Source organism: Anolis carolinensis, chromosome 4 (assembly GCF_035594765.1).
Source record: "Anolis carolinensis isolate JA03-04 chromosome 4, rAnoCar3.1.pri, whole genome shotgun sequence".
Taxonomy (NCBI): domain Eukaryota; kingdom Metazoa; phylum Chordata; class Lepidosauria; order Squamata; family Dactyloidae; genus Anolis; species Anolis carolinensis.
Genome location: NC_085844.1, coordinates 191,540,520 through 191,568,342, shown reverse-complemented (window position 1 = coordinate 191,568,342; position 27,823 = coordinate 191,540,520). Strand labels below are relative to the sequence as shown.

The 27,823-nt window shown below is 38.1% G+C and overlaps 1 protein-coding gene across 1 annotated transcript; it reads right to left on the bottom strand.

Annotated features, from left to right (window-relative positions):
- Positions 1-721: 721 nt before the first annotated feature.
- On the bottom strand, positions 722-27,150 carry mtch1 (mitochondrial carrier 1). Its single transcript, XM_003220402.4, has 12 exons — positions 26,918-27,150; positions 25,606-25,690; positions 21,535-21,641; positions 17,947-18,024; positions 16,015-16,072; positions 15,371-15,422; positions 14,516-14,575; positions 11,229-11,322; positions 10,038-10,085; positions 8,442-8,509; positions 7,017-7,092; positions 722-4,178 (listed from the first exon to the last, which is right to left on the bottom strand). The coding sequence occupies exons 1-12, from the start codon at positions 27,140-27,142 to the stop codon at positions 4,107-4,109; spliced, it is 1,023 nt and encodes a 340-aa protein (XP_003220450.2). The 5' UTR covers positions 27,143-27,150; the 3' UTR covers positions 722-4,106.
- Positions 27,151-27,823: the final 673 nt, after the last annotated feature.

Genomic DNA, 27,823 nt, shown 5'->3' with positions numbered 1-27,823 from the left:
TACATGTCAATTACAAGCCACTATAGAAGCCAATATAGCTTTAAGGCAAATCAGTGACATCCAATGAAACAAGTGCAATATCCCTGACAAATGTATAAATAACTCGGATTTTTGTAATGCCGTAGTAGATGTGGAGCCCTTCACATACATTGTGAAGTCGGAGTTACCTTCACATTACCTGGGCTAACACTTTAAGAAAATCAGTCCATGATATCACAAAATCCTAACTGAGGCCTTCCCAGCCAACATTGAACTTGTTCAACTCACACTACATATAACAGAATTCTGAATAAATATGCTGTTGGCCACTATATTACATAGGTCTTCTTCGTAACCTGTTGTGAACTGCTTTCTCCTTAAGGAGGATCCAGTGTAAATTGTTTGGTGACTGCATCGTTCCAGTACTAAAAGCCCAAAGAAAAACACCACACTGACTGCCAAATGTTTTCCAGGCTTAATTCAAGATCTTAGGTTTACTTTTTGAAAGCAAACCCAACTGTTTAGGGCATGGCTACCTGAAGGAATGTCTGTTTATTCAAATTAGGAGAGGACCTCTTGAAGGTTCTTCAAAATTACCTTTTGAGTGCTGATTCTGGGGAAAAGGGGGGATAAAGAAAAACCATCATCCTTGTTTGCAGAGCCCTTATTTTCAGATACTCTCTAAAGTTGCAACTGGTCCCCTTCTCTCTGCTTTCAGGAAGAAGTCAAGACACATCTTCAATTTGACTTTAAAATATTTTTTATTAGTCTGGTACAGATAAAAGATCAATTTTATCCTGAACAGGATTACAGTGGAGTAAGCACATTTCTCTGTTCATAATTTTACTGTTCACAAAATAAGATATCACCTAATGGCATTTCATGAGCTGACTCCCAAATTAGATAAATTGTAACTGGAAAAAAAGTTCAAAAAACAAGAAAAAAAAACCCTTCTGGCACAATCTGTTCTGCCTGGCTCTTCACCTTCTAAAATCAGAATTTATGAGGTATGGTATTTAATGGAAGGTGGGGGAGGGCCACCTTATATAGGGCATGAATAAGATAAGTAGAGAGGCAAAGATAATAACGTGTCAGTTTTTGAATGTTTCCAGACACCAACGCTAAGAAGCAAAGACAAGCTTTAATACAACTTTCATGCATCTGACCTGGGTGTGGACTACACATTTTCAGTTTGACAGAAAGGGTAGTTTTTGAGAGACTGGCTACATAGCAACAATGAAGAGATTGAAAACTAATAATTATTTTGATACAAGACTAGAGTTTTACAGTGCTCAGACTGACACGTAATATGAAATCAACCGAAAAGGTCTTGCCAATTTTATTTGAAAATGAAATCAAGTCAGCTTAGAATTAATAGTTACATAAAACAGACCATGCATTTGTCTTTAACATAAATCTACATGAACATTATGGCAAAGTCGACGGGATGAGGAGACAACTCTTAGAATATTCTAAGTCCTGCAAGAACCTCTTCCAGCACAATAATGCTGCATGGACATCTACAAAACATCCAAACAAATTTATCCAATCAACATGACAGAGCAAAAACCAAAAAGAAAAAAGAAAAAGATTTGAGATCCTGCATTAGAAACACACATTTTGTTTGATGAATTCCTGCAGTTCTGCATGTAAAAGAGACTGAGGACAGATTTTTTCCTGGGTTAACCAACGATGTACATTTTAAAGGAAAGATACACAAACAGGCGTACCATCCCTCTCTATATGATATGTTACAAAATTAATTCAAATACCCAAAAAGAAATTCCAGGCTCTGATAAAGCAAAAACAGATACATTTGAGACCATCAAGTAAGACATTCACACATGCACATAAAAACAAAGAACTAGCACCACACTGCACATTGAACAAGGAAAATGTATCTATTTAAAGCCATACTAGATGAAAATAAAACTGTTAAATTTACTGACAAAGCCTGAGTACAGACTGCTACGAAACGGCCTTCAACAATATCACTGCACAAAGAACCCCTAAGATGCCTGATGACAAACATTAATATAGATGCATTTAACAAAATCAAACCACATTTTTTTCAACTACAGCCTTGTTACTTTTTTATATTTAACACAATTTAATAATTGGAATTTTCATACTTTTGAGACACACATGATTCAACTATATAAAGATGCAGAGACAAAGTCATCTGGATAAATGCATCAGTCTATGTAGTTCTTAGCCCTCCTTTGCTTCATTGGCAAGAAGATGGGCTTAGCAGGCAGGACGGCAAGATTGATAAAGTGGGTACTTTACTAGGAAGAATTTAAAAATATGTATACAATACTACTTCACATTTGCCAAAATGGTACTGTATTAAAGTCATCATGCTAGCCATGTCTGTTGAGTTGGTCTTAAGACAGCCACCAACCTGGGGGCAGGGATTGGTCCTTATATCTAATGAGATTCTTGATGCTAAATAAGGCAAATCCACACAGCCTTCTAGAAGAGAGATTTCCAAACTAAATGCTGTGACACATGTGTCAGCTACAGGGCACAGGTGCATTGCACAAATGTAACAAAAAAACCCTTCTGATTCTATATGAAATAAATAATAAATCATGAATTTTTAAAACTACAAACCAAATTATTATTATTATTAATTATTATTCATTATTAGAATCTATGTTCGCGTCCGTTTCTTCTATAAGGGGTTGTTTTAACCTCTGGTTTGCTAGTAAAAACGAATTACTGCGTCACAAAATGATGAATGTCTACAAAGTGTATCATCAACATGAAATATCTGAAAAGCTCTGCTCTAGACTTTAATAGATCATTTAGGTTCTATAGTAGCTATTAGAAAAGTTTATCATGGCCCAATGACTATATCATTCACATGATAAGATGGCAGCCAAAAATATGACAATTGATAGGAAATAGCCATTCTATGCAACCAATTATGAACATGATTAATTAGAAAGCTGTCTTATACCGAGTCAGTATAAAATATAGATCAGCAAAACACATTCATTTACTGAGGACACATTCCACTTCTTGGCAGACATATAATCTTACTTCAAACTTACTTAAACTGACTTCTATATGCAGGTGAATTTGAAGCAAAAACCTCCATACATTTGCAGAAAAGCTGGTGATTTTTCACTTCCAGTTACAGCTACATATGCCACAGGGCCTTCAGAAATGGCCTTGTGTGTGGCAAGAGAGGCAAAAAGCCCCAAGTACACATGTAGTATTCCCTTTGGATCCTAGTCTCGATCAGAGTTCTTTCTTTACTAAATACCATGCCAGCTCTATCTGGAAGATCAGACAGGTGAACAGTACATAGCTTACTCTTAAAGTACTCCAAACTATTCACATTAGTTCTCACTTCAACCTTTAGTGTTCAATAACTTTTTCAAGTGCTCAGGAATGTGGGTTGTTTGGAAACCCAGATAAAATTGCTTCATACAAGTTAAATATCTGCTCTGAAAACATCCTCCAGAATAACAATGACAGTGGAAGACATATTGCACATAAATGTTAAGATTAATAAAGACTCAAGCTTATATATGCCACTGTTAGGAACCCAACAAAGTTGCTGCTTAGCCTTCTATGTCCCTCTTTGCTGAATCTTAAACATATTCCAATAATAATTGGATAAACATGTTGAGTAACTAATGACGTAGGAACCAAAACTGGTAGAGCTTAAGCTTTTCTCCTACCTGCCTAGCAATAGCACCAATAGCACCTTCAGGGTGAGAAGGGCGGAATATAAATGCTGTAAATAAATAAATGAACCCAATTTTGATATTATCTGGGTTACAGTTCAGGGAAAACTGTACAGGAGCATCTCATTGTCCAATATCAGGAAACCATCTGCATGCCAAGCTTTGAGAAGCTGTAACTCTTTGCCCTTTAGATAGTCTTTTTTCACCTAAGGCTTGACTGGTACAGAAAAACTTCCTCTGTCCTTCAACAGACAAGAATATCTAGCAACTTAAGACACCCTGGTGCTGTTATTAACCCAGTCCAACTTGCTGGGAGAAAATGCTTTCGCTCTTTCAACGTTGACTTCAAACTTAAAAGGAAATGTCAGATCAAGCTTTTAGGGGTTCTCCTCTAACCATCTAGGTTTGCCTTTCTCCCAGAAGAGATTAATCAGTGAGATAAGTTGCTGGTGTAGATGCTCTACGAAAAAGGAGACTGGAGCCTCTGAAAAGTTGTCCCTAGGAAGAAAAGAGGAAACAATTATGGGGGACTATTTACTGGGATCTACACCCCTCTCCTGTCTTTGTCGGGGAATAGCAGCCTCCTATGCGCTGACAGAGCAATGAATATAACAGATGAAGCAAGTAACATAACAACCACACAGGCCTCTCATAACACTGAAACCCCATGGCTTGGAGAGGATGTCATACCATTGTGAAACTTTTATGTGACTGGGTAAGGATAACATTTGCACGTTTCAATGCACTGATAGGCAAAATCAGATATGACATGACAACACTACAATGTCAGCAAGTGCACCATTTGCATAAATACAATCCAGCTGTAGACATGAGTCCTAAATTCATCATCTTCAGAAAGTATGCTATGCACTGGTTTCAAGTTTTAAAGACTTTGTACAGTTCTAGTTTTCATATTGTTTGTAAGATCTGTAGTAAGAGCAACCACAAAAACATTATTCCACTATGTGGATTTAACAGACATTCAAACAAGATGAAAGACTGAGAGAAGAGCAGGGAACACAGCAGTGGAGGTATGCAAGAGGGAAAATCCCCCAAAAGGCTTTGAAATAAATTATGCTCATATTCCAACTCATCCCACATGTAGAAAAGCATAGGTGGATGCATAATTCAAGCAAAGCATGTGTACGCAATGCAGGACAGACAGAAAGGACAGGCAGAATGCACTGCATACTCTCTGCAGCCAGCTGCAATCTGTGTGATTCATGCTGCCATTTGATAATATAATCTGAAGATTTTTTTTCTTAAAGAAGTCAACATTAATAGAGAAGAAAGAATTTCTGAACGTCAAAAGAGGAATAGTTGAGAGAAAACACCCCTGGAACATAAGAGGCAAACACTAGGACACATATATCAAGAAAAGTAAGGCAGAGATGTGCAACTCCCAGTGTCAGGTGCTACCTCCATTCCTCCTAGAACTCTGGAAAATTGTTCCATCATTTTGCCTCTCTGTCCCCTCCACATTCGCAAGGGGGGGGGGAATGGGGTAAGAAATGGCAAATTGCACCTATAGAATAATAGAGGTCAAATGGCATTTGATTTTCCATAAACAACAGCTTCGAAGAGTATAATAGGATTTTTTGTGTGCCAAAATTAAGTTGGCAGAAGGACTGGGATAGTGTACTTATTAAAACTGCCCTTTGGACATATATGGTGTCTGCACTTTGTCCAAGCCTGATATAAAAAATAAAAGACTGAAAAGTATCGATCTGCAAAGTATGTAAAATGAGGACATTTTCAGCTAAGCATTTGCAGTAATAGCAGAGTTTGGAGACAAAAGGACAAGCATAAAATCAGAGAGACACTGCAATTTAGAAAATCATATTTAAAATTTAAGAAGTTAACCACAAACATATTGCAAAAGAATTAGAATAAATAGCAGACTCAAGTAGCAGGAAAAAGCAATCTTAAGGTAATTGTGTGTTTAATTAATAAGCAACAAGTTTTGGGGATGCATAAAAAAGCAGGAACAAAATACAAAATTGGGAATTTATTTTTTAGAGTTTCATCTCTTATTTTACACACATCTAGGAAAACCACAAATCGTATAACTTAGTACTGAAAAATATACCCTGAATCGATTAGAAGCAACATCACTTGTTAGATAGCAAGGATGTTGATATGTCTAAAGGAAGGAGTTTTATTTTTAATTGGAAATTAATGCTGCCTGCTTGACACTAAAGGTAAAGGTTTCTCCTTGACATTACGTCTAGTCATGTCCGACTCTGGGGGATGGTGCTCATTTCCATTTCTAAGCCAAAGAGCCGGCATTGTCCGTAGACGTCTCCAAGGTCATGTGGCCGGAAAGACTGCATGGAGCACGGTTACCTTCGAGCTGTAGCAGTACCGATTGGTCCACTCATATTTGCATGTTTTCGATCTGCTAGGTTGGCAGATGCTGGGACTAGCAGCGGGAGCTCACCCTGCTCCCCAGATTCAAACCACCGGCCTTTTGGTCAGCAAGTTCAGCAGCTCAGCGGTTTAATCTGCTGCACTACTGGGAGCTCCCTGCTTGACACTTCAGAAGACTATATGTTCAGTTACTGATCAATTTCACTTTGTTTGCTGTGCGCCATAGAAAAGTATTATGAGAGATGCAGTGGGTGGGATCACGCAATGGAGAAAGTAAGAAACACTGAGATGTCTGTGGTGGAGGAAAAACACAAAATCTAGGATGATAAATTGCATCCTTCTCCTGTTGCAATTTGGGCTCCTTTTTTATCCCTTTGGCTTCTCCTTTCTCCTTTCCTTAGGCTGTAAATTGTAATTTTTTATGATTTATAGAGTTTATTGAAAAACCGCTAAACAGCGAATCCGCGAAAAGTGAACCGCGAAGTAGTGAGGGAACACTGTACTGTGTTTGTGGGGAACACTGGCAGGGGTTGGTGGCTCCTGTACATGTTCATGGTGTTCTCTATAACCTGCAATGTCATTGGAGGGAGGGACTTCGGTGGCTCTTCCGTGGAGGGGGTCATAGCTGTTTGTAGAAGTGGGAGCCTCTCTGTGGAAGTGGGAGCCCCAGCCACACACATACATACTTTCACTTTTATTATGGATATAAATATATATGGCTAGAGTTATACTTAAAAATGTACCTGTTCTGACTTACATACAAATTGAATTTAAGAACAAACGTACAGAACCTATTTTGTTTGTAACTTGGGAACTGCCTGTAGTTAGGATTTATTTTGTCCTGATTGAGAAAAAAGGGACCACACAACTGTGCAATTCATCAGAGCAAGGGAGGCCATGGCTAGCAACCAGGGATTTTCTTCTTTTCTATGGATAATTCCACCTCAAGTACAAATTGCTACTCACCTGAGCACTGAGGTGTTTCCAACAATGAATCCAAGAGGGAAATACAGGAGCATATGGAGGAAGGCCAGCAAGTAACCTGTACAATAAATAGGAAGAAAGAGAGCATACAAATAATGCACAATTGAGGGAGAGAAACAAACAAGACTTAGATAGAAACATGTATCATTATTGTTCCCAGATGCTATCATTATTCAATTGTAAATGAATGCTTTGTGTTCCTAAAATAGGGTAATAGGTAACTGAAAAATATGCTATGTGGGTGTTGTACAAACTATATGTATATATATATACACCGTATTTTTCGCTTTATAAGACGCACCTGATGATAAGACGCACCTAGTTTTCAGAGGAGGAAAATTATTATTATTATTATTATTATTATTATTATGGCGCCTGTCTCAGAAGGAGGCAGCTAGGCCAGCCGGGCTGAGTTCCCATAGCAACCAGCAGAAGCTTCTGCTTCGCGGTATAAACAGGCAGGGCGGAACCTTGCCTCCAGACGTCGTGTTTCCGAGGGGAAGCCTTGAGCCAGCGCGCAGGGGAATCTCTTTTTCTGTCCTCCTTGAGCTTCCCTCGCTCGCTTGCTGCCTCCGTGGGTTTCGTGCTCTCCTTCTCCGGGCCGCCATGGTGGGCAAAGTGCGAAGGCGGCCAAGGCTGCACCCGGCGGCACCGAAGCCGGCACCGCAGCCTCAGGGGGGCGAGGCCTCGCAGCAAACGCCTTTCCCTTCGTCGTCCCCCAAAGCAAGCGGTGAAGGCAGCTCGGGTGAGTGTGTGCTAAGGCATGGGCCGTACCATCTTGGAACAGAAGGGAGGAGCGAGAGGACTGAAAGGAGGAACGAGGGCCTCCCACGTGGCTCAGAGGACTTGCTTCTTAAGCTGAGGGAAATGGCTACGAGGCCCAGGCCTTGGAAAATATTTAAAATATAATAATAATAATAATAATAATAATAATACTTTATTTATATCCCGCCTTATCTCCCATCCAAGCCCCGCCCCTCCCTCTCTCTCTCCCCTCCACTCTCCAACACAACCCCTCTAGCTCCGCCCACGTGAGGTCATATTGCGTTTATAAGACACACTGACTTTTTCCCTCTATTTTGGGGGGGAAAAAAGTGCGTCTTATAAAGCGAAAAATACGGTACTTCAAAAATACTAGAATAAAATGTTACTTGCCTGGTTAAGATTGTTTTATACCAGATGGATAACATTTTATTCTAGCATTTTTGAATAAGAACAACATTGGAAAAAAAAACTTTGCTTCATGTTCTCATACTTCTGGTGATGAAAAGCATAAATCTTTCATTCCTCTATATGCAAAGATTAAGTCTCTAGCATAGGAAAAATTAATGGATGAACGGACATATAGGAAACAACTCCCTAAATTTTAATTTTATAAACTGAATTGTGTCAAGTGAAATCACATACCCACAGTTGTTCACTGCCATGATATCTCCCACAAGAAGAAAAGGGTATGTCAGCACACTCACAGCAATCTGAAACAAAAAAAAAATGGCTCAGGCAACTATAGCTAATCAGGAGAGAAAGACAAAAAGTGAGCAAAACGAAAACAGAACGAAAAATAGAATAGGTTGCAATGTTTTGTGAATTCAACAAGCTAAGTTTTTGGATCAGAGGATCCTTAACTTCTAGTTACAACAGAAAGTAATACAACAGGCCAAAGATAATGATCACAAGCAGCAGAAGGAATTGCAGTTAAGGGATGGATGATACCCAATACCAAAGCCATTCAACATCAAAGTCACCCATTTCTTTACATATTCTGAAGAGAGATCCCTATACATAAAAGATAAGCTACAATAGCAGCATGTACTTGATTAATTGTGGGATTATTTATTTTGGCTTTACAACAAAGGAATTTTCTCAAGCAATGAGGAATCACTTGACCGATCAGCAAATATCCAAGAATAGATTAATAGGCCACGATAAACTTCAAGGGGCCCAGTGCATTAAAGCGCTGAGCTGCTGAACTTGCGGACCAAAAGGTCCCAGGTTCAAATCCTGGGAGCGGAATGAGCGCCCGCTATTAGCCCCAGCTCCTGCCAACCTAGCAGTTCGAAAACATGCAAATGTGAGTAGATCAATAGGTACGGCTCTGGCGGGAAGGTAACAGCACTCTATGCAGTCATGCTGGCCACATGACCTTGGAGATGTCTACGGACAATGCCGGCTCTTCAGCTTAGAAATGGAGATGAGCACCAACCCCCAGAGTCGGTCACGACTGGACTTAACGTCAGGGGAAACCTTTACCTTTACTATAAACTGCAAATCAATAGAACTCACAGAGAGACATGAGAGAAGCCTCCCAGCTAACACATCCAGGTGTCCCCTGGGCAACGTCTCTGTAAACAGCCAATTCTCTCACACTAGAAGTGACTTGCAGTATGTTCTCAAGTAGTTTCTGACACAATAAATAAAATAAAAAACTAGAACTTATAGATATAAGAGTCAATGCCTTCAGAAACACATTTTCCTTTTGTCTTACCTGACATAGCTTAGGTAGGTGAGTTTTAAGAGTTCTACTTATTATAAAACAAGATGAAGATAAGTACTGATAGTCAGCCCAGAGTGTGAGCTCTGGAATCAGTAAAATGGTAGAGATGAAGCAGGACATTTTGTAAACCTGAATGTGGTGATGATCTAAGCCCAGTCTAGTCTAGTCCAGTCTTCCCAATATTTGGGAAGAATGCTACAGACTAACAGCCAAGTATGGAATCAACAGAAAGAATATCTAAAATAGGATGGGACTCAGTCATGGTGTTTCAGCATTTTGATTTGCAGCACAATTGATAAAAGGATGCCTATCAATGGTCCAAATCAAGGTACACAACTTCAATTTGAAGTTTGCTCTCAAAATAAGTTGCTACTATTCAGTACTTATACAAAGGTATACCCTAATGCACACTGTTGTACACAGAACAAGGAAGATGCACATGCACACAGATATGCACAAATATAGAGCCATGAACTTAAATTTCCCAATGAAAGCAATTGTTTACATACCCCCATTACAAACTTGGTGTAACTTCTGATCACGGAGGCCTGGCTGAACTGAAAAGAAGAATTCAGAAGTGTCTTGAAACCAAGGACATCAGAGGCATTATGTGAGTACAGGTGAGTACATCAATGCTAGACAAAGTACAAAGTAACTAATAGAGGTCTAATCCATTATAATCCAGTCAGAATGTCACCCATATAGGTAGTAACACCATTTCAGACTGATCTAAGATGTAATACTTGCAATTAATTTGATGTACATTTTTGTATATTTTAATTGTATTGCTGTCTAAGTGTGAGCCTCTTTGGATCTCAATTCTGAGAAAAATGTAGGGTATAAATAAATAAACAGTTTCTCCTATGGAAATATTTTTGGTCACACTCTACTTGTCTTAAAATTTGATTTTCTGTCCAAAACAAAATAGGCTTCATGTGTTTTTTAATAAAATTATCAGCTCTACAAAATAGGGTTGAATCTTTTTGATATTTTCTTACAGGTTAATAATACATATAGGAAGGCAATTAGAGAAGCTATTTGCACATAGTAGAAGAACCTGGCTAGAGTATCGCAAAGAGTACCTCCACAGGAATGGCTTCTAAATGGCTCATCTTTGGAAATTGACTTACAAGCTAAACACAAGAATTACCATCGTTATATCTATTACCTTAATAAGGCATGTTTATTTTAAGCTATGGCAGGTATGGGCAATTTCTGGCCTCTCAAATTTGTTAAACTACAATTCCCGTTAGCCTCAGCTATTACATCCCAAACATAAAGCTGGGTAATTTCTTTAGTTTTCAAGGAAATATTAGGATATGTTTTTTCAGCATCAAGACAACAATTCAGCAAAGTGTATGGCAATTAATTTGGGTGTCCAATGCAGCCCTCTGTCTATGACAGTGGTTCTTAACCTGGAGTCTCCAGTTGTTCTTGGATGGTAAACTGGCTGGGTTTTTTGGGAGTTGTAGGCCAAAAACATCTGGGGAGCCCAGGCTGGGAACTGCTGGTCTATAGGATGTTGCATATGCTTGCTCTTAGTCTACAAGGCAATGAATGTTTGCCACTTCTTTGTTGGAAACAGCTGAGTCCCTTTGGGGAGATAAGAGTGGTATATAAATAAAGTATGTATGTATGTATATATTTATTTATTTATCATTACAAGAAACTAAGTAAATTCAGGAAAAGTCAGAACTCACATTGTCATCTACAGCATAGGTGTTGATAAGGTGAGCAAGAAGATTGCAGCACCACAGAAAAATAACATCACCTAGGATATGAGGAACCAATCCTCTGGAAAAGCAAGGAAAAATACCAAATAAAATAAGATTCCTGAATTCACCTCTAAGTATTTACAAAATGACAGCATCACGCTTATATTTGCCATATATATGAATTCTGTACATGGAGTGAAAAGATTATGCTAAGCTATGGTGACTAAATCAAAATGCGGAGCTTGTTTCCAAAAGGTACCAAATCCATCTGAACAAATTTTACAGGAATTGGAAAAAAATGCTAAGAATATGCATTATTTTGCTACACAATGCAATTTTCCAAGTCCTGTACCAAAGTGATTTTAATAAGTTTTGATATGTATATAATAATCTACACTTAGGCAACAATGTGCTGCCACCTACAACCTGTTTTTCAATATTTTTGGATTTTGTATCTTCTGGAAACTAACTCCTCCAACGTACCACATGTGGACAGAAAATAAAAAGATACAAATCCTTCGAAGTCTCTATTGTGCCACAATGGGAAACAAAAAATTCACCCCAAATGTTAATGAACTGAGAACTCAAAACTTTTAAGTGAAGTGTGGAAAATGTGTGGTCCTTTTTATGTTGTACAACCCCAATTTCCACCACCCACAGTCCAAATAACGTGGGACTGACGGTGATGAGTATGTATATTTAAAGGATTACATGTTCCAAATTTCAATTCTATGTGTTACAGCAATAGCAGCAGCTGTAGCAGCTTTTGAATAAAGAAATAATCATAACATTAATGGGTCGATTAAATTCGGTGGAAAATTCATTCAAGCGATCCACTTAGAATGCCATGCACTCATCTACTAGACCAGCTCAAGTTTAGATAAGAATACAAAACCCTTGGCTATATGCTTTGTTGTATTACATTACAGCATTCATTCATTTAAAAATGTGTATATGTTCTCACAACAAACTAGCAATCAAGGCACCCAACAATAAATTACAAATAAATGCGAAGTCTCAGATGTAATATACCAACAAACAAATCAGTTTAAAAACAAAGTAACAAAAATAAACAAACATCTAGCCAGCTAGAAAATCAGCTTAAATTCCAAAAATCTATCTGAACAAAAGCTTCTTTGCCATCAAAAAGAGGTTAATGAAGGCACTGATTTTGCTTCCCTTTGGCAGTTCGTTTCAGAACATGATGTGGTGACTAGGAAACTCTCATGTCTACAATGCACATGCCTTTGATGATGGTCAGACCATGACAGGAGCCTTTTCCATGCTGTTGTTGTTATATACCACCAAGTTGGCTTCCATTTAATAATTTCCCTATCCCTATGCACAAATAGCTAAACAGTTGTGTTCAGGATTCTGGCTATGTTTCTGTCACTTTTAAACTTTTGCTTGTTGTCCATCTTTAACCGTTTGAAGGGATTCATTAGTCATCCAATTAGGCTTTTATTTCTTTTTGTTAGAAGAAAGCGTTTTTCAAACATTTTCCCCCAACTAGTTTTGGTCCAGAGTTTATCTAGCCAATTATAATTAGTATTGTATATCTGTTCTTTCTATACTCTTTAACTTCTAAAGGAATGTCTTTGAATTGTATTTTGGAGATATGACGTATTTAATGTGCTATACCTACTTTTAAATTTTTATTCTAATTATTCATGATTTGTGCCACAATTTGTCAATGATCCAAATTTTTGGCAGAGAATAAGGAGCTTCTCTGCCTTCTTTTTCCAATTATTTGATTTGTATTCTGGTCACTTGCTGATCTCCACACTGTTGTAAAAAGGGGGATATTTGCTTCTAGTAACCAAGGCCTGGTCAATATGTGTCTGTAGCCTTCTAGAAAAAGCTGGCATTTCCAGACACTTTTCATAAGTAGTCCCATGAACATTAGAGTAGTCCTTCAGACTTTTACAATGGGAAAATAGTTAAAAAAAATACTTTACTGTGTCTCGTGTCACTCCAGCCCTGGTAAGTGCTTGATAAGCTAGTAGGGACTGGGTAGAACTCAATGGGCAATATTCTCAATTACCTAGAAGGCTCACACTTGCTTCTTGTTAATTATAACTTCTATCAGAACTCTATGTATCTATGTTTCAACTATTTACATGGATTTGTTACCTCCTCTATACCTTTTAAATCTCTGTTCTTCCAGTTTCTGAACTCTCCAGTCTTTTGGTAGGCCCTATAAAATTAGATCAGCCCTACAGTCAACTTTAGAAGTATTTTTAGCAAGCAACAATGATATGACATTTTCTTTAAGAGCACATGTTGTTTATTTCATTTATTTTACTTATATCCCGCCTTTCTCCTGGCATAGGACCCAAGGCTGCTTATACTATATATTAAATCAAAGAACAGTAAAAGTATATTAATAAAAACATTTCTAAAAATTAAATTAACAATGCAGTTAAAATATCTAAAACACATTTGAAACAGATTTTTTTTTTAAAAAAAGAAACCATCACACTGTATTAAAAGGCCTTTATTTAACCATTTTCTTCTGTTAGAAAATGATCCTAGAAGAGTCTGTGTCAAATAGAATCAACACAGATAATTCAGGGATTTAAAGAGAAAAATCTGACAACCCAGAAGAGAAAAATCTGACAACCCACTGTGTGACCAGATAGCCTGGTGCTTTTCCCCATTTCTAACCCACTGCAGCAATTCCCACCCTCAAATAATAAAAACGTAAAAGAACACAAAAAATTCATTCCATGCGATGTTAAATAGTAGCTGCCAAGTTGAATTCAGCAATCTTAGTACTTATTAAAAAGTATTTACAGACAAAATAAGATCTACTAATCTCCTTATCACTGCTTTGATTATGTGAACACTAGTAATTATTTTTTCTCAAACAGCAAGTCTTGCACTTTTTCCAGACAAATGCAGGGAGCTATCCCAGGATGGATGTATTATTTTATGAGTTCTTCTCATTTCTAATTGACATACAGAGGATACCAGCAGCTGAACAAGTTAGGCTGCAGACTGTAAATACTCTCCCCATCCACTATGTTATCTCTATGCAAAGCCTCAGAACCTCAAAAGGGTCTCCAGTTGGGCAGAAGCACAGACTCTGTAAGCATCTCATAAGCAATGCTGATTTTCAAATTAGGAGCAAGGTAGACAGTAATCTCCTTTTCCTACTGGCAAATTACTATTCTGAAAAAGAATGTATTTTTTTCATATTTGTGATACCTGATTAACAAGAAAGTTCAGATTTCATAAGATTTGTTAGGAATTCAGAAAGACTCACGTACGCAAAGAACCCCCAAAGTCCTTCTTCTTTCCAAATTGTCCCAATAGAGCTAAATACACCCCTGTTGAAAAAGATACCAGAGACTAGTCATGTATCTCTCCAGTCTGCAGCGAACAACAGTAAGAGTATGTTTCGAAATGGGAAAAAGTGTGATAAAAAGTTGTCATCATACAGTTGAAATACACCTGAAGTTATTTAACCCTTATGGTTGCAAGTAATCAAGTGTAGTAGGATGTACAAATCCTTTTTCTTTCTCACAATATTTGCTTTCCCCCCTCCCTCCCCCAAATACAAATTTAATCCATTCTGGCTATAACCAACACTCTACTGTGATAAGTGCTTGTCACCCATTTCAGGGTTCTGCAAAGCTATGGTTACAACTGAACTGGCAGATATGCACCAGTTTCCACACATTTTGACAGTACATTGATGCTAAACTTCTTTTGCCCAAAGAAATACTATATTGCTTTGTTGAAGGCTTCCATGGGCGGAATCACTGGGTTGCTGTGAGTTTTCCAGGCTGTATGGCCACGTTCCAGAAGCATTCTCTCCTGACGTTTTGCTTCCATCTATGGCAGGCATCCTCAGAGGTTGTGCGATACCTCACAACCTCACAACGTGAAATGTCAAGAGAGAATGCTTCCGGAACATGACCATACAGCCTAGAAAACTCACACCAAATTAGATTGTGTGTGTGTTCACAACATTTATGCATTTTATATTCAAAGAAGCAGTGGACTATGGAAAGAAAATTATGTATTGTAAGAATGTTAAAGTTTATACTGAGCAAAAAATAGATCTTAGATTCCTTGCTACTTTTCTCTTAGCCAGGTCTACTATAACAAGACAATTTCACCTGTATTTGACTTCTCGTCCTACAAACTGGACCATACAGCGCATAGAGATTACTGCAGTAGACAGAAAAAAGAAAAGCATTGTCAACTGCAAAAATGCTCCATCCAATCAATTGACACAGCACTTTTATGCATGAACTATTAGCATTCTATCGGATATTATTATCTCTACTACTATTTTTCATGCATTATCCTTAATCAAAATATAAAGTATTTACCCAAGGATTCTTCCACTGTAGCAAGAATCAAGTCTTGGACAACCTTAAGGACTTAAATTCAGTTGTATCATGAACTGTGACAATTACATTCTACTGTGTCAGGTATGCAAAATGGTTTGGTATGAAGAAAACTGTCAAAAGAAGATCTAAAACAAGGAGGTATGAGCTGTATAAAGGATAGGTGTAAATTTATCCATTTGCAACAATAATTAAAAGTGATATTTCATCCTCGGGTAGTTTTAACACCTAAAGAGTGACAATTGTTTTCTGCTGTTGGAAAGATTATCTCACTACTGAGATAACCAGTTCCAAACTGGAACTGTCAAGCTTGAGGTTATCTTTCCTAATCTTGTACTTAAAAAACCCTTTCAAAGTGAACAAAGAAAATTAGAAAAGATGACTAAGTAAGAACAGAATGTAATACTCACCATGCAGAGGATGAGAGATAACCCGGGATACACACTGCATCATCATCTCATGAGAAGTCTGATAAAATACATCAATAAAGGACAATGCGAATCAGCTTATGAGAAATAGGTCCAACAACAACTGATCCTACAATCAATAGAACTAAGTAGGAAAAATGATCTTTAAATTAGTTCATTCCCCTTCTTTCATAATAGAATTAATTGTTGTACTATACAGAATGAGGTAACTCCCATTTTCTATTACATAGAGGCTCACTTATCCAACATTCGCTTATCCAACGTTCTGGATTATCATTTTGCCTCCCGCCCCGATCCACAGCTGTTTCTCTAGGCAGCAAGGATTGAACTTTTTATGGATTTAATTTCTGACAGTGTTGCTACTGTAAGTTCATTTTATGCAATTCTACCTTTATTTGTAATCAATTTGTTAGTAGCCAATGTTTCTTTTGGTCAATGTTTTCAATATATTGAGATGTTTTGATGCTAAATTCATAAATTAAGTATTAATAAAGTAAGTATTACATAACGTTACCATTATTGAACTGCTTTTTCTGTTGATTTGTTGTAAAACATGATGTTTTTGGTCCTTAATTTGTAAAATCATAATGTGATTGGACATTCAATACGCTTTTCCTTAATACCTCCTTATTACCCAACATTTTTGCTTATCCAACGTTCTGCCGGCTCGTTTATGTTGGATAAGTGAGACTCTACTGTACATTAGGGAATGGAGGCTGGCTGCCTTCCCTCCCTGAACCCATTTGGGGGGAGGGGGTTCCCACATTCTAATTCTGCTGAGTTGGCTGCCAATTAAATGGAGTAACATTAGACCCCCACCCCAAGACTGCAGTTCACTTGTAAAATAAAGCATGGGAAGGGCACAAAACGATTCTAAAAGCCAATCTTTGGTTTCTTTGTCATTGCTACAACACTAAATTCTAGTAGCAAATCAGGAAAGGCGTGATATAGGATCCATCTTTGTCTTGAATTATTCCTTACTGAACACATATTGTAAATAAATTTCAATAATTTCAAAGAAACAATTATGAAGATGTTATAGCAAACCATAGGAATATGAACAAGTGTGTCTCCAACCTGCATGCAAATAGCAGATGCCTTATGAGTAACATCTGAATTGTTATATTGTATTGTACTTTATTTTATTTATATTCTAACTTTCAATCAAAGGGGAAATTTCTCTTTTAAGCTTTCCAGGTTTCATAGGTTTCATAGGTTAAACATATTCGGGAATAATTTTCAGTTTTAAACATGTTTAAATTATGCAATTATTTTTAAATTATGCAATTGAAATCCATATTTTTAGTCCCAAACTTGAGGGAAACCACTGAATCAATGGGACCCACTTAAGTGATAATGATAACTGAAGAGTTAACTTAACAAGTGCCATTCTTCAACTTCATTAATTTCATATGGAACTAAGATTGCATTTAGTCCACATATGCACACTTTACTTTTTAAAAATGACCACAGGAAAAAGGTCTATATGTTTAATATTGGAGTAGCCAAATAGGAGCAAATATTTATGTCTATAGCATTATACTACTCAGGACAGATTTTCCAACTCTCTCACTTTGACATACCAATATCTTTCAAACTAGTTATAGCTTTACATAAAGGAGCAACGCAATCTCAACCACATTGAACTTCCTAGATTAAGCATTAAAAGTACAGTGGACCCTTGGTATCCACTGCAGTTTGGTTCCAGGACCCCCCATGGATACCTAAATCCAGGGATGCTTATATCCCATTATATACAGTGGCATTGTAAAATGGTGTAAAATGGCAAAATCAACTACTTGCTTTTAGGATTTTTAAAAATATTTTCAATAGTAATATTTTAATATAGAGGGCCAATTCTACTTATAAAAGTCCTAGGAAGAAGACTGAACAAAGAAAAACTGTAGGCGTCACCTCTTTTGCTACTTTTCGGAGGGAGGTTTTCATATCATCCCTGTTAGAAACATGTTCCATATCCTCCAAAGGAAATGCCTGGGATGTAAGAGAGAGAGGTAAAAAAGAAGTAAAGATTAAATTAGCCTCCTTTCACTTAGATGGGCTACAACACCTGAACTATCACTGAGATCTTGCCACTGTAGGTACTCCCAACACTATATCAGAGAAACATAGCTGTGAGAAAATGAGAAGTAATTACATCCGCATTTCATTTATTTAAGTTGGTGCCCTGTTTTTCTCCCATATGGGATCCAAAGAGACTCACACCATATATTAAGACAATATTGTTGTATTATGGTTGTATGTGTATGAAATGTAAATCAAGTGTTTTCTGCTGTTAGGCAAGAGTGTGTGTTTCAGTAATGAAACAGTTAACAGCAGGCTCGTTTTGACTGACAGCCTGCTATGACCTATCAGGCATGATTTCTGGCCTTGGAGGTCGGGGACTTCCTACAGACTGAGGAATGTGTTTTTCTTATCTCTGTGTGTTGAGCTGTGCTTGCCGTGCGAAGAGGCTATAGAAGAATGCCAGCTCAGAGTGATGGCTTTTGCTATGCTTTGTAAATATTATAGATATTGAAATAAATATTTGGACTTCAGACTACGGATGTGTTTGAGTCTGACATTGAACAGAGGAATTGGTGTGGCAGACGATTGCAACCAATTCATCAGGGTGCTGGAGAAAATGATTGATGGAGTTTGAAGAAACCCACACAGCACGCACCCTGACTCCCCACGCTGACAAATATAACTAAAAACCCACTGAAAACAAAAATTAGATACAATAAATATAATCCAACAAAACATTAATTTAACACAATTAAAAGCATACATTAAGTAAACTAGATTGAAAACTGAAGACTGTTTAAAAAGGAACTTCTTGGTTTGCTAGCATGCAGAGATCAGGTAGGAAGCCAAACAAGCCTCCCTTGGAAAAGTTCCACAACCTGAAAGTAGCCATTGAGAAGGCTCTCTTTCAGGTCCTCCTCATTTGAGTCTGTGATGGGGCAGATGGGGTAGGTTTGCATACAGAAGGACAATCTTTCAGATACCTTGGACTTGAATTGTACAGGACTTTATAAGTAAAAACTAGTACTTTGAATTCTTGCTGGAAACTGAGTCTATATGTTGTTCTTAATCCTGAAAAAGTTAAAGGAGAGCAGATAGGATAGTTCCACCATATCTTCATAAAATTCCTTTGAGTTAGATTAGGCTAAGAGATCATATCTTGAATAAAGACCATATGTGACCTACACAGAGGCTGCAATGTTTTGAACTCAAGCAACCAAACTCAACATTGCTCCAAAGGTAGAGTCTTGGCGGTGGGTCAATAAATGACTGGGAAGACCGATTCTGGATCCACGTGGTCTTTCACAGTGAAGACATCCATTTCCAAATGGAAGGGGGTCACAACAAGGGTTTGCTTGATGTGCCTTCCTCTTGACATGTTTCTTCCTTTCACCTCATATCTGTGCCTTTTCAAAATCCATAGCACTATTGGTAACAGCTGACCTCCAGTTACAGTGCTCGAGGGTCAGGGTTTCCTAGTTCTCTGTGTTTATACTACATTTTTAAAGGTTAGCTTTAAGCCCATCTTTAAATCTCTTTTGCTGCCCACCGACATACGGTTTTCTGTTCTTGAGCTGAGAATAAAGTAACTGCTTTGGGAGACGAACATCGGCCATTCGAACAATATGCCCAGTCCAGCGAAGTTGATGGAAGAGAATTATCACTTTAATATTGGTGGTCTTTGCTTCTTCCAGAATGCTAACATTTGTCCTCCTGTCTCCCAAGAGATTTCCAGGATTTTTCAAAGGCAACACTGATGAAATCTTTCCAGAAGTAAAGAATGATATTTGCAGGTGGTCCATGTTTCACAGGCATACAAGAGAATTGGAAGGGCAATAGCTTTACAAACAAGCATCATGGTATCTCAACGAAATGTCCCGACCCTTGAACACTTTATACTTCATTAGAAATAAAATCTGCACTCGCAGACCTCAGATGGGGTTATATTTTGGCACTGATGTAGACATTAGTAGAGAGGTGGCTGCCTAGGTAGTAGAAATAGTCAACGTTTTTAGCGTTAAGTGAGAGGCCAAGCTTTTCATATGCTTTTGTGAAGGGGCTTAAAGTGGCTTGTAGGTCTTCCACTGAATGAGCACAGATTACATTATCATCAGCATAGTGGAGTTCTATAACAGATGTTTCTGATACCTTACTTTTGGCTTTCAGCCTGCTATGGTTAATAAGCTTGCGGTAATTTCTACACTGGTGGGAAGCTACCTGTCAACAAGGTGTAGAATCATAGTTATGAAGGCAGAAAACAAGGTTGGGGCAATAACGCATCGAATAACACCTGATTCCATTTCTGTTTACCTCACTCCTTAGGGTTTTCCCTCTCAACATAACACAGAAGAAATTTGCACCTATCTTTGAGAAGTTCCATCTTGGAAGCATATATGAGTTTTCTGTTCATCAACCTGAGTTGAAGGTAACAGCTCTCATAAAAAAACATGTACCACCAAACTGTAAAGGAGCATGAATGAGCTTTTCCTCTAAGCAAAGAAGAGAAGGAGGTGGCAGCCTGTAGTCAAATCAGACCATGTTGAGCTTTCGCAACTTTGCTGCAGACAGCAGGAGTGAATGGAGTGGAAGGCCGCCAACTTCTTTTGGCAGAAGACAGACCAGCACTGCTCCTATCCTTAATGAGGAGCTGTCATGAAAGATTAGAAAAGTGAAATCAAAGCCCCACTGTCAGAGGCAAAGTAGGCCAAAAAATATCAAGTTAACAGCCTTTCACAGGAAATGAAAGATTACTATGAAAGAATCAGCACCTCATTATTTTGGTGTGGTTGAAGGCATGAAGACATCTGATAAGGACTTATTAATTAATTTAAAATGTGGTCCAGAAGAGCCATCAGCATCTCATGGTAACAAAAATATGTGGGGAATCAGAAGACTGCTCACATTATTTTTAAACAAGGTTAAAAACAGGATTTGAGGGATACCCGTTAGCATGAGGCCAGCAACTGATGTTATTGGAACTTGGTACCTCAGGATCCATAAAACAATATGCTTTTTTTCGTGTCAGGAGCAACCGGAGTTGCTTCTGCAGTGAGAGAATTGGCCGTCTGCAAGGACGTTGCCCAGGGGACGCTCGGATGTTTTGATGTTTTTACCATCCTTGTGGGAGGCTTCTCTCATGTCCCCGCATGGAGCTGATAGAGGGAGCTCATCCGCACTCTCCCCGGGTGGGATTCAAACCTGGCAGCTTTCAGGTCAGCAACCCAACCTTCAAGTCATGAGGCTTTTATCCCCTAGGCCACCGGAGGCTCCTAACAATATGCTATGTCTACAATATGCTATTCTGATTAAAAGCAAAAAGACCAGCTACCACAGTCAGAGTAAGTGCTCGAGCATTTGAAGTGCAGCCCTTTTCAAAAGTCAGTAGGCAGGGATATTACTATAACTTTCACTCAAATGAAATGTTCAGCTAATTTTTAAAAAACCACCCAAAGCCTGGAGAGCAGGCTTGCATCTTACCTTCTTCACTCGCCCTCGGCTTATGGTGGATAAAGTGCTAGAAAGAATGCGAGGACTAAGGCCACGAAAAAGTCCCTTTTTTCCATCCACTTCCACAATGTGTCTGGCTAGAAAATAAAAGATGGTAGTATTACATTGTTATCAGTCATCAGCAGCACTATCATTTAGCTGAGTAAATATTTATTTTAAACAATACATATAGTATCAGGGGTTTTGACTGCTTGCTAGCACTGTAGAATACATAGTCTGCCACCACTTTAATTGCCATGGTAGTTTTGGGATGTACAGTTTGCTGAGGGACCAACATTCATTTGGCAGAGAAGGCAACAGACCTAATAAAACTACAACTCTCACAATTCCATAGCATTAAGCTGTGGCAGTTGAATGGTGTCAAACTGCATTAATTCCATAGTGCAGATATGCCCAAAGATGCTTCAAAAAGGAGAAAATATATTATTTTCTACCAGTGATTGCCTACCTTAAAGGGCTAACATTTTATTGGGCTATGTCAGCATGAAGATTCTTTCTTACTTGCCTCCTTCCACCCCAAAGGTTTCATCTCATAATCTTTTAGATGCTTTGAGAGGAATGATACAGAGACTACATTATTTTTAAAACAGAACACTCAAATGCATCTTTAGAATAATAGTATTATAATATAGCAGTTGAATGGTTACAGTAACATTTTGCAATCCTTAGCTTGAAGTATTTATTCTCTTGTATATTTTATTTTAAGAGTGGGAGCCTGTTGCTGAAAGAATATATCTACAATACGTTTTACGTAAAAAAAAACCTTATAATTTCGCCCATAATAACAACAACAACAACAAACTTTTTTTTATACCTTGCCCCATCTCCCCAAGTAACTCGGGGTGGCTCACAACATGAATAAATACAACAGAATACATAAAAATAAAATTAATAACACATCCAACAAGATAAGCCACAACACAAGTAAACAAATTATTCTATTTATTCTATTAACTATGGTTTTTAAAAAGCAATAGCATACAAAATGTCATTATTTACAGACCCTATTAACGTTTCATTATACCAAATACAGTTTTACTGATCAAGAGCACAGACAGAGCAATACCTTACAAATATTCCCTCCCACAACCAAAAAAAAAAAGATGCTGAGGTGTCCCTATACTTTATAACTGAGTCTCACTCTTTTAATAGTTAAATCTCATGGAAAATCTCTCTATATAAAAAGGTAATGGACTGGGGGCCTAGAAGCAAGCAACAAAACTACAAGTTCCAGAGCCACGAAACTTGGCAACACAACCCATCATCTATGGCTCCAGTAAGATACAACAAAAAGAAAAGAAAAATCAAGTCCTAATTAGAGGGAGAGGAATAATTGTTTTTATCCAATTGCTGCCAGTTAGAAGGCTAAGCTACGCCCACTTGGTCTCCTAGCAACCCACTCAGCCCAGGGCCACTTCAATCAGACCTCTTTCCACACTGCCTATAAAATACAGATTATTTTATTTGAACTGGATTATATGGCAGTGTAGACTCAAGGCCCTTCCACACAGCTATATAACCCATTTAGAATCTTATATTATCTGCGTGGAACTGGATTATCTTCAGTCCCCACTGCCATATAACTTCAGTGTGCATTTTATACAGCTGTGTAGAAGGGGCCTCATATAATCCAGTTCTAAGCAGATAATATAAGATTATAAATATACAGTAAAGTCTCACTTATCCAACATAAACAGGCCGGCAGAACCTTGAATAAGCGAATATCTTGGATAATAAGAAGGGATTAAGGAAAAGCCTATTAAACATCAAATTAGGTAATGATTTTACAAATTAAGAACCAAAAACATCATGTTATACAACAAATTTGACAGAAAAAGGAGTTCAATGCGCAGTAATACTATGTAGTAATTACTGTATTTACAAATTTACCACCAAAATAGCACAATGAATTCAAAACATTGACTACTAAAGGCACACTGTATTGGATAATCCAGAACATTGGATAAGCAAATGTTGGATAAGTGAGATTCTACTGTAATATGATATATTACTGTGGTATAATAATACAGAACAATATAATCTCTAAAACCAGGACAGTAAATAAAGAGCAACACTCTGAAAGCAGGGAAATTGGGAATTCCACTAAGGAAACAATCAGGGCCAGCTAACACCTTCCAAGAAAGGATTCTTTCAGAAAGGAAGCTGAGAAGGGAGTGAAGTAGTGTGTATTACCAAAGTCATTATTATTACTATCATTACTATCATTACTATTACTACTATTATTATTGTGTTGCTATGAACTGTGAAAATGAACACAATCTGGCTCAAGTATTCAAAAACACTAAAATCAGAATATATAAAAATTACTTGGTATAATAAAACAGAACAATACCATCTCTAAAATCAGAACACTAAATAAAGAACAACACTCCGAAAACAGGGGAATTCCAGACACAAAACAATCAGGGCCAGCTAACACCTCCCAACAAAAAATTCCCTCAGGGAGGAAGCAGCCAGGCTTTAAAGCTGCAAGGCCATTACATGCTAATCATTTTGCCTAATTGCAGCATTCATACTTACCTCCAACAGACAAAAAAACCCAATCAGAAATATTGTATATTCACAAGCTTTAGGAAATAATATCCCCTGATGGCGCAGTGTGTTAAAATGCTGAGCTGCTGAACTTGTGGACCGAAAGGTGGCAGGTTTGAATCGGGGGAGCGGAGTGAGCCCTCACTGTTAGCCCCAGCTTCTGCCAACCCAGAAGTTCGAAAACATGCAAATGTGAGTAAATGAATAGGTACTGCTCCAGCAGGAAGGTAATGGCGCTCCATGCAGTCATCCCACATGACCTTGGAGGAGTCTACGGACAACGCCACCTCTTCAGCTTAGAAATAGAGATAAGCACCAACCCCCAGAGTCAGACACGACTGGACTTAATGTCAGGGGAAAACCTTTACCCTTTACCTTAACTACCACCAATTCCTCAATATTTTATTTCCCATACCACCATACTTTGCCACAGCAACGCGTGGCTGGGCACAGCTAGTAGAAATATAATACTGTTCAAAAATTTCTAATATTTTTCTTTTACAAAAATAGTATGCATCAAATCTGCAATTGCCATACCAATACTCATATAATATTTCAAGGAATGGTTTGGCTCTTCATCCAATAATTAATATGCTAAGAAAAGTGTAAACGTTCTCATCATAGGGTCCTTCCACACAGCTATATAACCCAGAATATCAAGGCAGAAAATCCCACAATATCTGCTTTGAACTGTGTTATCTGAGTCCACAATGACACATATTCCAGTTAAAAGCAGATAATGTGAGATTTTATTCAGCTGGATATTATCTGTATTTCAGGGATCTAAGCTGTGCTTTTTGCAGCATGCACGTTTTTTAAAAAAACATGTAAGTACCAATAATTATTTCACAGATCTTGTGGCATCTCTCTTATGAAGATAATAAACACAATACATGGGACAGAGGACAATGGGAATTACCTATTGGGCTTTTAAAAAAAATCAAGATCACAGGAGTGAAGCAATCCAATTGCATACAAACAAGTTTATTCTCATTAAATGACTACAAAATTGCATTTTTGCAAAGACTGATTTTTTTTAAAAGCCATAAGGGACAGGTAATTAAGATCTGGAACACTATGCAATTGGAGTTTTTGCTTTTTGACTCTCCTTCCAAACAGCTGTATAAAATTCACATTGAACTGGATTATATGGCAGTGTGGACTCAGATAATCCAGTTCAAAGCAGATATGGTGGATTATCTGCTTTGATATTCTGGGTTATATGGTAGTGTAGAAGGGCCCTTAGAATCTTGTGATTCTTGCAAGAATAACATCAGTAACTCAAACCAAGAGTACTCCAAAGACTATTCCTCACGCACCATTTATAGTCTTATAAAAGGAGTATTATACTTAGAAATGACATTTGTTAAAAAATAATTGATTTATCTTAATCACATTAGCACTTTACTACTGCCAACATTTGTATTTGAGTTTTGGATTATCCTTACTGGATTACAGACAAATCTTAAATGATTTGTGCATGCTCACCATATGTAAAAAAGCCAGGAAGGTAAAGTACTTTACTTCCCAAAATGTTTCTCCCAACAGTTGGAGGTAGAGGCTCATGTCCGACCTTTAAAAGAAACACCAGACAGATAGAAAATTATTCAGCAAGTAAATCTGCTCCTCATCCAAATCTTGATTAATGTTTCCACCCTATATTGTGGGTGAAAAATCCATGCCACTTCAGATGTTGTTTGATTCCAACTCCCATCAACTCTGACCCATCTGGAGGGCCACAGGTTTCCCAGCTCTGTCCTATACAGGTGCTACAGAGGCTTCCTTTTTTTCAATTGCTTCTATAGTAATTTCTCCCACAACTTTTATGAAATTGCATCCTAATTTGCAGATACTGTCTTGCCAAACTTTATTTACCAAATACAAGAACCTATTCAAATTAACAACACATTTACATCAGTTTCAAATTTGACTTTGGTACTCATATCGTTTTGGAACATTTCTGGAAAAGTGAGTTTATCAAAATGAATTAAGTAGCCAAGTCATTCTTCTTAATGAATATCAATAAGTCTAAATTTTCTTGTGTTTAAAAACTGCCTGTGACTAATGAGCCAGAAGATTTACCAGCAGAAAGATGCTCTTCCTAACATTTTTAAAACATAAGCTAAGACACACGCCTGCAAGCTTGCTGACACACCTAATCAAAAGGCTTTTGAGTTCTGTTATTGATGTTTCAAAATGTGCTTTTAGGATGTTTTTAAGATGTTTTTAAAGATGTTTTTAAGATGTTTTTAAACTGTTGATTTTAGCCTGTTCTTGTAAGCCGCCCCGAGCCCTAGGGAAGTGGCAGCATATAAATCTGAATAATAAATAAATAAATAAAAGCAACAGACACACCTAATTGAAAGCTGCAAGGCTTTTCAATGCTGGCCAATTGCAACATTCACATTTGCCTCCAACAGATAAGAGTTCTTTCTCCCACCCTGGACCTTCCACATATATATAACTACCCCCCTCCTAGTTTCCAATATACCTCACAACATCTGAGGATGCCTACCACAGATGTGTACGAAACGTCAGGAGAGAATGCTTCTGGAACATGGCCATACAGCCCGGGAAACTCACAGCAATCCGAAACGAAAATTCCCAGGATTTCATAGTAATGAGCCGTGGCAGTTCAAGTGATATCAAAATGCACTGCGCCGTATGAAACAGCCCCCTAACACCAAAGAAGACCCAAGAACTCTGGGTTTCATGCGGCGCCTGGCAGAACCCTGCCTACTAGGACTGACTGCCCCGCAACCGCTCCCAGGACACCCCCGGAGGCCCCCATACTGCCCACCTGGACCAGGAGCTTCACGTAGAGCAGCGGGTGGCTCAAGGCCGTGAAGCCGGCGCTCAGCGCCACGAAAAGGGCGTCGGCCCCCTCCGCCGGCCCTGGACCCACTCCAGGAGCCGCCTGGGGCAGCCTGGGCCCCACCACCACCGCCGCCATCCCTCCGGCTCTCCTCCAACAGGGAAGCGCTCTTCCGGGTACAACAACAACAACGGCGCCCGTCGCTGTCATATGACTGGACGCGTTGGGTCAGCTGATTTACGTCCATGCGTCACGCAATGGCGGAGGCCTGTCCGTAAACTCAGGAAACAAGTTTCTCTTTATGCATAGAGATAGCAAATATTACCGTGATAGCAAAGTAGAGTGCAGCAGGAGTTTCCGAGTTTCTTTCTTAGTTTTTTTTCTCTCTCTCTGAAGGCATTTGCAAGTTTATAACAGTAGAGCCTCATTTAGCCAACATTCACTTATCCAACATTCTGGATTATCCAACGCATTTTTGTAGTCAATGTTTTCAATACATCGTGATATTTTGGTGCTCAGTTCGTAAATACAGCAATTACTACATAGCATTACTGCGTATTGAACTACTTTTTCTGTCAAATTTGTTGTCTAACATGATGTTTTGGTGCTTCATTTGTAAAATCATAATCTAACTTGATGTTTAATAGGCTTTTCCTTAATCCCTCCTTATTATCCAACATATTCGCTTATCCAACATTCTGCCAGCCTGTTTATGTTGGATAAGTGAGACTCTACTGTATTTATAAAATACATTAAAACAATTAAAAACATTTAAGACAATACCTTAATCATTAATCACATAATCCAATAGTAATTGCACATCATTCCATCTATCTATTTCAAAGGTTCTCCAAAGGCTTGGTTACAAAGCTATGTTTTCACTTTCTTATG

Bases quoted from the DNA above. Each gene is read 5' to 3' on its own strand.
- mtch1 (XM_003220402.4), bottom strand. From the start codon at position 27,142: ATGACAGCGACGGGCGCCGTTGTTGTTGTTGTACCCGGAAGAGCGCTT. The intron at 14,576-15,370 runs GTGAAATTGTCT...CTTTTTCAACAG, and splicing joins GGACGAGAAGTCAAATACAG to GGGTGTATTTAGCTCTATTG. The intron at 10,086-11,228 runs GTGAGTTCTGAC...TCTTCTTTTCAG, and splicing joins CCTATGCTGTAGATGACAAT to TTCAGCCAGGCCTCCGTGAT.